This window comes from Nematolebias whitei, chromosome 9, assembly GCF_014905685.2.
Source record: "Nematolebias whitei isolate Nwh7 chromosome 9, NemWhi1, whole genome shotgun sequence".
In the NCBI taxonomy this organism is placed as follows: Eukaryota; Metazoa; Chordata; class Actinopteri; order Cyprinodontiformes; family Rivulidae; genus Nematolebias; species Nematolebias whitei.
In genome coordinates this window covers 29,848,179-29,857,223 of record NC_056506.1, presented here as the reverse complement: position 1 = coordinate 29,857,223, position 9,045 = coordinate 29,848,179, and the positions used below count along the sequence as shown (strand labels likewise).

Sequence of the window (9,045 nt, the reverse complement as noted above, 5' to 3'; positions counted from 1 at the left end):
CAATGAAAATAACAGTCTCTGTCCATCTGGTAGATTTGAGGTCATCTGGTTCACTACATAATCCATTTAAGTCAGAGTCAGAGATTCTTTATTTGTCATTCGCACCTCATGTGGTACATGTGGTGGAGCGAAATTATGTACACAGGGTCCCAGTTACATCCAACAATAAAATGTAAAAGAAAAACAGTAATAACATCTAAGATATGAACTAAGAAAAACATCAACTAAATATACACTAAGCACTCATAGCATAAAAACATTATGTCAAACATCAGCACAAATATGAACATGAGTCTGTGTGAGCAGATGAGCACGCATGAACACATCAACATGAAACAGATCAGCAGCAACATGAAACAGATCAGCAGCAACATGAAACAGATCAGCAGCAACATGATGTGATTTTTTCACAGTGATTCTCCTGGTTAGAGATTCATAAGTCTAACGGCATCAGGGTAGAAGCTGTTCCTCAGTCTAGTGGTTCTACACTTAATGCTCCTCAACCTCGGTCCTGAGGGGAACGGGGCAAAAAGTGTGTGTGCTGGGTGAGTGGGGTCCTTCGTGATGCAGGTGGCCCTCTTCCTTCATCTAGAGGTGTAGATGTCTGTGATGGTGGGGAGACTGACTCCAACAGACTTCTGTGCAGCCTTCACCACTCTCTGCAAAGCTTTTCTTTCTGCAGCTGTGCAGCCTTCACAACTCTCTACAAAGCTTTTCTTTCTGCAGCTGTGCAGCCTTCACCACTCTCTGCAAAGCTTTTCTTTCTGCATCTTTCTTTCTTTTAAGCAGTTACAGATTACATTGCTGGCATTAAATAAAATCACTGTAATTTAGGAGTAACTTGTTCTTTAAGACCTGATCAATGTGTATTTTTTATGCTGCCAAGCGGAGACTGCTCTTGTGTAGAAATGTTATTTAATTTGTAACTTAAAATGTTGAACACGTTTTTTTTTTAATGGACGAATCCTTTCACAATCATTATACCCCAGTGTTAATAGCAGTAAACTGTTGAACACTCTTTTCTAGTTAAGTTGGGATCATCTGGTGTCTTGGGTGATTCATTCCTGTAGCTTTAAGTTCTTCATTTTCCACTTGAAATTTAAATACGCCTGTACATCTCAGAGAGCAAGTTGGGACAGGCTGACTGAAGGTTACTGTCAGTACACATGACTATTTACGATTGTACTCTTCTGCTTCAACAAATATTAACAGATTACCAGAAGTGACCTGTTTTAGCCCCATGGTTTCCAAAGTAGAAACCAAGTTTACAACCCTTCCTCTAGTTAAAAACAGCTTGCGCAATTACATGTTAGACTTATGCAGCTGAAAACAGTTTGACTCGGCTGGATTTTCCTTTTCCATCTTGAATACACTCACATTGCCTGTCCTGAGTGAGTCTGGGAGTCTCTTTTCCAATTTGATCAACGTTGCCCACAGCTGTGAACTGGTCGGTCAACCAAAGCATTTGAGCAAGTGTGTTTGTGCGATGGATCACCACACACACAGCAGTTAAAATGATTTATGTCAAAGGGGGCAAACAAAACGGTCATAAAGCTCTTTATGACGTATCACACAAGACTACGGCAGAATCTGTGGAATTTTTCATTTGTCGTGCTGCATCTCCCGTCTTTTCTGAATTTTTCCATTGCGCGTTTGCTCCCATTGTCTTGCTTTTTGAAGGCAGATGCCAAACACACACACACACTCATGATACGGAAAGGCATGGTAACGCTAATTCCAACTAGAAAATCAGTGCTCTTAAATGAGTTCAGATTTTTTATTTTATTTTTCTATCGTGAGTCAAATTTAACAGCTCGCTTAAAAAAATGAAAAGAAAAAGAGAGGCATTTTAGGTTAAAAATTGGGGATCATAAACCTCGTGCAGACAGCTAGCATAACTCAGTTAGCACAATGTGCTAGACGGGGGCGCATGCGAGGACGGGGGATTTATTTACTGTAAAAATTAATTAACAGTCAACTGACTTATACGTGCTTTGAGCTTTGTGCTGTGATTATGAAAAGACTAATTTAGACTGATGGGACTTCTTGGTATAAATAGACGCTCTGCATCCTGCGACTGGCTATCAGCGCTGTGGCTCTGCTGTTAAACTTTGGGGTCAACATGTTGTAAATCAGTATGACACACAACATGTGATGCAAAAGTAGGTCACAAGTTTTGTTTAGCTACATGACAAGTCTAAACTCACTGAATTTTGATGCAGATGCTTTGTTGGTCCAATCTCATTTACCCTTTGCCCTATTTTGTAGGCCTACCTCTATTTTTTGTGCAAACATCCCAAGAAATTGGGGTTTCTCTACCCTTATTGTAAAGCATAACTGTATTGCATTGGTATTGTCTTTATGATTATTGGCACAACTGCATGGTGTACTCTAATATATTATGCATGGAATCATTAACATATAAGAAACGTATATGGACATATCGACATTGCATCTGTTTATGTAAAAAGAATCAATGTCAACTGATGAAAAACTGTGTTCTTGAAGGACTATCCCATGATGTGATGAAATATTTCTGCTGCTACTCTGGGTGACTTCAAATTAAACACCAAAGTGGTATAAGCATAGGAGTAACACTAAGAAATAAGATGTGTCCTTAGTTACGTATCTAAACATTTTTAAGATCCAAAGTTGCATTTTAAAATCTTATTTGTTAATTCTGTTACACGTTTGCAAGTAGCAGCACAGACACTGAGGCATGCCCAAATTGTATAGAAAGTTCATCTGCACCATTTTGTAATCACTGAAAGCACTTTACAGAAACTTTATTTTCCCATTTTTATGGTCGCCAACACCTTCTGGCATGGCACTTAGAAAGATATTTAAACCCCTGATAAAGTATAATGCTTAATCATACACTTATAGGACAATGAGTCCATTGAGGAAAAAAATGTGGAGTTACTGGTAAATGTATTTAAGATAGATGGGCTTGGTGAGAGGGGAATATAGCTACCAAAATCTGGGCCGACAGACTGTTCCATTGTACTAAGCCAAGGCCCTGCAAGCTTTTGATCAAAGGAGCCATTACTGCCCTTACATTCATTAAATAAAAAGTGTCCAGAGCCACACAAACTGCTACAACTGTGATTATCAACTGAAGACTTGTGGAACAATTCAAGTTTGCTGGAGGGGGGATTTTCTGGCCAGTAGAAATGACATTATAAAACTCAAAATATTTTATGACTTTTAACAATTCTTGATATTTTTACATTTTAGGACAAAAGAAAAGACCACAATAATGTAAAGAAGTAAATATTACTTTGAAGTAATAAAGTATCCATTTAAAGTGTGCATAAAAAATGACAATTGTGTTGGATACATAATAATATAATTGTGACTTTGTCTTAAACTCTGTTTCTTTAATTCTTATTGTTGTCTAATTGAATCACGGTATATAACTTCTAGACAACTTTTCCTAAAAATATTCCAAAAAGATTCTGGTAGATTTGAGAGAAATGTCCCACTGTCCAGCAGGAAGCTGGATAAATAAAAGTAGCTAAATCTAATTAAAATTGCTCCTTGTAGTAGTATCTTTCACAGATTTTCAGAAAATGGACCAAAAACAAGAACCGGATAAAACTAGATTTTGTGCGCATATACCGTAGACCAAAAAAATAAATAAATAAATTGAATTTCATGTTAGTTTTAGTCAAAGTTTCAAAAAGCTGCAGACATGAGCCCAAAAAGCGACATGTGGCCCTAGACGGGTTGAAGACCCGCGTTCTGAGCCAAAGCCATCATTTCTCAGAATGCAAACCTGAAAGTTACAACTTAAGATCTGGCTCAACTCCACATCTTTTATCTGTGGTGAACTACTGTTTCTGCTAAACATCATTATTAGAGATATTTATGCTGATTTCTTACTTTTCGCATGGCTACACACATTAGCCTTGTGCACCGAGAGACTGCGAGAAGCTGTCAATAACTCCGGAGTTGTTAATTTAGAGCACTGTTTGTTCTGTTTTAATAATGTTCTTCCTCCTAGCCTAAAACCACACTGCTGCCATCTCTTTTTCACCATCTGGTTCGTCTCTCTGGCAGTCAGTTAGAGGTGTCAAAGCAAGTCAATCACTTAAGTCTAGCTGTGGGTTTGTCCGTGTCAGGCCATCCTGGTGAAACACATAATGATTGCACGCTAATTGCTCTGCGCCCCTAATGGGGGTTCATCCATACTCTCAAAACTCAAGTGGATTGCTTGATTGATGCTTCTAGGAAACAAGCCACCTTCTTTTTAGTGAACTGCAGAATTTAGTAAAGAACTATTGACCCAATCCAAAAACATGGAAAGAAAAAAAAACACTGTAGTTCCCAGGATGCTTGAAGTTAGACCTAATCGAACATGGGTTGGCAAGAAAGAGGGGATTAGAGTAATGTCTGCAGAGCAAACACAGCTGAAGCAGGGATTTGGCTTCAGCTTTCCTCTGTAAGCAGAAACAAACAAAGCAAGCCACAAAAACAGGTCATGTGGTTTGCAACATTACAGGTCACGTGACGTACAAACTGTCAAAACTACAAGTCCTTGGGTTTGCTAAAGATGTCACATGTGCCTCACGTTTTTAATGTTAGAAAAAGGTAAATGGTATTAGAAAACTTTAGCTTGAGTGTAATTTTGACAGTACACAAAACCTGGAGAGTATGATAAAAGCTAAAAAGCCATACATTATGTACATAAGGGAGCCAGAAAAACTTCTAACAAACACCAAACTAACGCCGTGCTATAGTGACGTTTCCTGACGCACAACAGCAAGACCAGATTCAGCATGGCTGCACATACAATCCTAAAACATAAGAGTTGCATTGCTTATCCAAAACAGTGAAGCAGCTTTATGAGGAAATTTGTTTCCTTTTTTTTTTAACAAATACTTAATAAAGAGAACCCATTAAGGAAGAAACGTATCACAGCTTGTTACTTATGAATGAGGAACTGGTAGTCCAATAATAATTACAACCTGCAGCATGAAATGAGGAGAAAAGTGTTGCAAAAACAAAACGCAGACAAATAAATTCAGTCTTTGCAGTTCAGCTGCTGATGCTTTTTGCACACCTAACCAGTTCTAAGCTTTAAGATGATACATTGAACATGTGGGCTAATAAATCTACAGGCACAATACTAATTTAGCTACTATTTGCAGAAGAATTGTTCAATCACGGATATGACTGCATAAAAAAAATCTTTATTCCAGCTGATTAGAATTCATGATTTGTGTTGCATATGACGTTAAAAACGAGGTAAAGTATGGCAGTAAGAAATAAGAAGACTGAAAGTCAGAGGGATGATATGACATTCCTTTAAATGTAGTCAAAGAGTTATAGAGAGAAAAACATCTACTGGACAGTAATGCATCTCCTGACACATAAATGTAGCTTGAAATGTAGTGCTGCTACAAATCATTAGAAAAATGTATTTCCTTTCTATTGATTGGAATGCTCAGACGCTCTTAAGAAGTTTTTATTTGCATTACCTAACTCTTCCAGTATAAGACAGCAAGTCGGTGTGTTCCTGTCTGCCTTTATAAAATCTAATTAACCTCTGGACAATTTAAGGAAAATTGCAAAGAATTAATCATGATATGCACATCTACAACACTTTAAATTCGTAGTCAACCCAATTCAACAAACCTTATAAAACACCAAAACGGCTATATCTCAGTTTTTCTCTCTTTCCTAGCATAGATCTCGGTCTAAAGATCTATCGATATATATAATTCCCTCAAGGAATGCATTTTTCCATTCTATGTTAATCCACCTCTTGATAAAACCCCTCAACTAATCAGGTTAAGTCAGCAGATGTGTTGTGACGCTTAAGCCAGAAAACTATCAACCAAACTCTTCACCTCCTGGGTTGCTAACGACCGATTTATTCAACCATGAACTATAGTCTGATGTGAAAACAAAAGCTCCAGACGTCAAAATCACTTTGCAGAGCCTCCATGCTATACAGTTCAGCTCCACCTCCTACACCTCCATGTGTCCGACCCTCGCTCCTTCGTCCTGAGAGCCCGACTAACAGTTGGTCTATTTTAGGTCGACTGGGAAAGCTTTTCGTGGTATACAGTGAGGAGTAAATTGGAGCGACAAGGACACCAAGAGCCCACTTCCTTCATCATCTTGTCCTCGCTCCCCCTCCCTCCTCCGCACTTTCCCAGCATCCTTCTGCACTGGCCATTTAGTGCAGCCTGAGAGGCTTTTAAAGATCCATCGCTGAAACCGTACTGTCCATCCTCTGCGCTGTCAACAAGTCCCTTCCCTCCCCCAGTTTAGCTCAACGCTGCCACCGAACAAATCATTTAAACCCGTTTCTATTCAGAGAGAAGGTCACGTAAGCACAGGGAACACATCTAAACAAACACTTCGGCTGCCACCGACTCCTCTGTGGTAACACTCCAGTTAAGTTATCACTTCATCTCCAAACCCACCTCCTTTCTGTCACCGTTAGATTATCGATCAGCAACGACAAGGGCGCACATTTCTGTTAGGGTGGACCCAAAGACCACATGGCAGTTCAACTTAAGGGTAAGCATGCAGGCAGGAGCTATAACAACACAAGCATTCAGTTTAACAAGTGTTAGGAGGTCACTGGAACACAATTACTTCTCTCTTAGCTGATTTTACTTGCAGCAAGAGACGGGAATAAGAGTGAAATAGCTTTTTGATTAGGCGTGTCGAGCTGTTACTGAAGCCCACCCATGGAAGGACAAGGAAAATTAGGAAAAGACTGTATAAAAACAATGCATAAAAATAAATGCTCATGCATATATTTGACATGTTTTGGATCAATTATTTTATTGAGAACTTCCTGAAAGTGTATCAATATCATCACCGCCTTCATACAAGGCAGGAATGACAAGACTGCTGCAAACATTGAACTTGGAGGTGTGACAAGAGCTGTGCCAAGTTTCGAACAAACCGGTTTGACAAACATGTACATCAACATCCCCTCAACCCATTTACATTTCTGGTTTAGCAGCTTTGTGTTCCTCTGCAGACATTTCTGGTCTGCTGCTGGGATTTTTACTTTTCAGCAACCATGACAGTGTAAACATGAAATCATATCTTCTTTTTTTTTTTTTTTAAATAAAACGCATGCATAGAAAATGAAAGTAGAACCAAGTGTACTGTGGGCCGGCCAGCAGAGGAAAGTGATGTTTAGTGCTCTGCTTCCCTCCATTAACTGGTCATGGTAAACATGATGCAGTAAGCCTGGGGTGTTGGATTTATGACAGTTTCATGTTGCTTTGTGCAAATACTAAATTATTAATTGGATCTGATGTGCAGGGTAATAAGCATAATACCGTTGTACACTTCTATTAAAACATGCAGCACACTCGCTGGTTTCTGTCTTCTCTTCATTTTGAAGTCTAACCCAGAATGCATTGCACAGGTCAAGTAATTTAGCCCCAGTAGCTCAAAAAAGCTGAAAGAAGGTCAAGAACGAACCATCAATCTGCTCATGATAACAACAAAATTGATGTGATCAGTTATTTATTAAAAGTTAAAAGCTCTTATTTTTTTTAGATTCAAAGTATTTACTCATTTATGTTGAGTAAATGCTGAGTTGGCATTTGTTATTGTTTTCCTGTTTCTGGGGTCTTCTGAACGTTTTTCAGTCAAACTATTTTGCACCTTTTCTTACATTTTTTGAATTATTTACTTTTATTTACAAAATTATATTTAGAAAAAAAAAAAAAGATCTATTCAGTTCTTTCAAAGACACGCTTTTCTGAAATTTATAGCATTCTTAAAAAAGAACACTCTTATTTTTTACTTATTTTGCTCATTTTAGTTTTTTAAAATAAGACATTATTATCCTGAAGTAAATTCACATAGCGTTAGCTACTGCCTTATTAATGCTAGCTTTTAGCTACTGCTTTTAGCTGTTGTGGTTTTGCTCATTGTAATACTTAGCTATAGTTTTGCTAACTTTAAATTTTAGCTGCAATTTAGCTCATTTTAGCTACGGTTTTCTAAATTTAGCTCTAAGCTATTATCTTGATCATTTTAGCTTTTACCCGATGCACTGGTGATATACGCTTTTTACTTTTGTGTGCTGCCACTGAGTCCCATTTTGGTTGTTTTATTAGAGTTAATATCTATTAAAAACTTTTTTTAAACAAATTTCAGTGACCTCATTCAGCTTTTACACATGAACTTATGCAGAAAATGCAACTTTTATGGTTAGATTAAAACCATTTTCACCAGAGAAGCGGTCAAATTAGCCATAAAAACTAAACAAAGCTAATAGTTATTACTCAAGCCTGTTTTATTTTCCTTTTTTTGGATAACTTATCATTAGCAGTTACCAATAAGAGCAACACAGTTACACAAAGGATTTATTAGGACTTTTGGTTCTGAGCGTTATGGATTTACTTACTCAGAACATAGAGAGAAAGATTGATTCCTGCCAGGCAGAAGCCCTCAAAGAACCGCAGCGTGCTGAACATGGAGACGTTGACAGAGAAAGCCACGGTCAGACCAAACACCAACATGAACAGCACTGATATGATCAGCACCGGGTGTCGGCCAAACCTGCAGAATTACACAAAAACGTTGATGTATAGAAAACTAGGTTTCATTTACACATTAGTCTATAGAGGCTTGGTGGAAACGTCTTACCAGTCTGCTAGTATTCCAAACACCAGGTATCCGAAGATCAATCCCACCAATAAGGAGAACTTTGCAATATGGACTATCCATGCCGAGTCACACACCAAAGTCCACTGTGGAGGAAAACATAAACAAAATGCTGCTTAAATAATGTGAAGGTGGAGGATTAAAATTATTTGTCACGAAGAATGTCTTTATATAATTATAACACGCTTCGCTTAATAAATATATGCCAGTACTAACGCGCTTTGCAATTTAGAAAATGTAAGATTTTACAAGTTTGGATCAGTAATAAACTCAAATATTTAGCAACTAATAAGGCAACAGCACAAAAATATGTTCAATTAAAAAAAAATACTTCCAATAAGGTAACATTGAACTAAATTAATATAACAGAATGCATAGAAGCAAGTTTAAAAT

The 9,045-nt window shown here is 37.8% G+C and overlaps 1 protein-coding gene across 1 annotated transcript in view; it reads right to left on the bottom strand.

The window, feature by feature from the left end:
* The window catches only part of LOC119415058 (solute carrier family 22 member 23), a 71,039-nt gene that overhangs the window by 49,185 nt on the left and 12,809 nt on the right, over positions 1 to 9,045 (bottom strand). Inside the window, exons 2-3 of the mRNA XM_037682192.1 lie at positions 8,635 to 8,738; positions 8,393 to 8,547 (exon numbers count right to left, since the gene is read on the bottom strand). Of these exons, the coding sequence (XP_037538120.1) occupies positions 8,393 to 8,547; positions 8,635 to 8,738 (259 nt within the window). The remainder of the gene's footprint in view (positions 1 to 8,392; positions 8,548 to 8,634; positions 8,739 to 9,045) is intronic.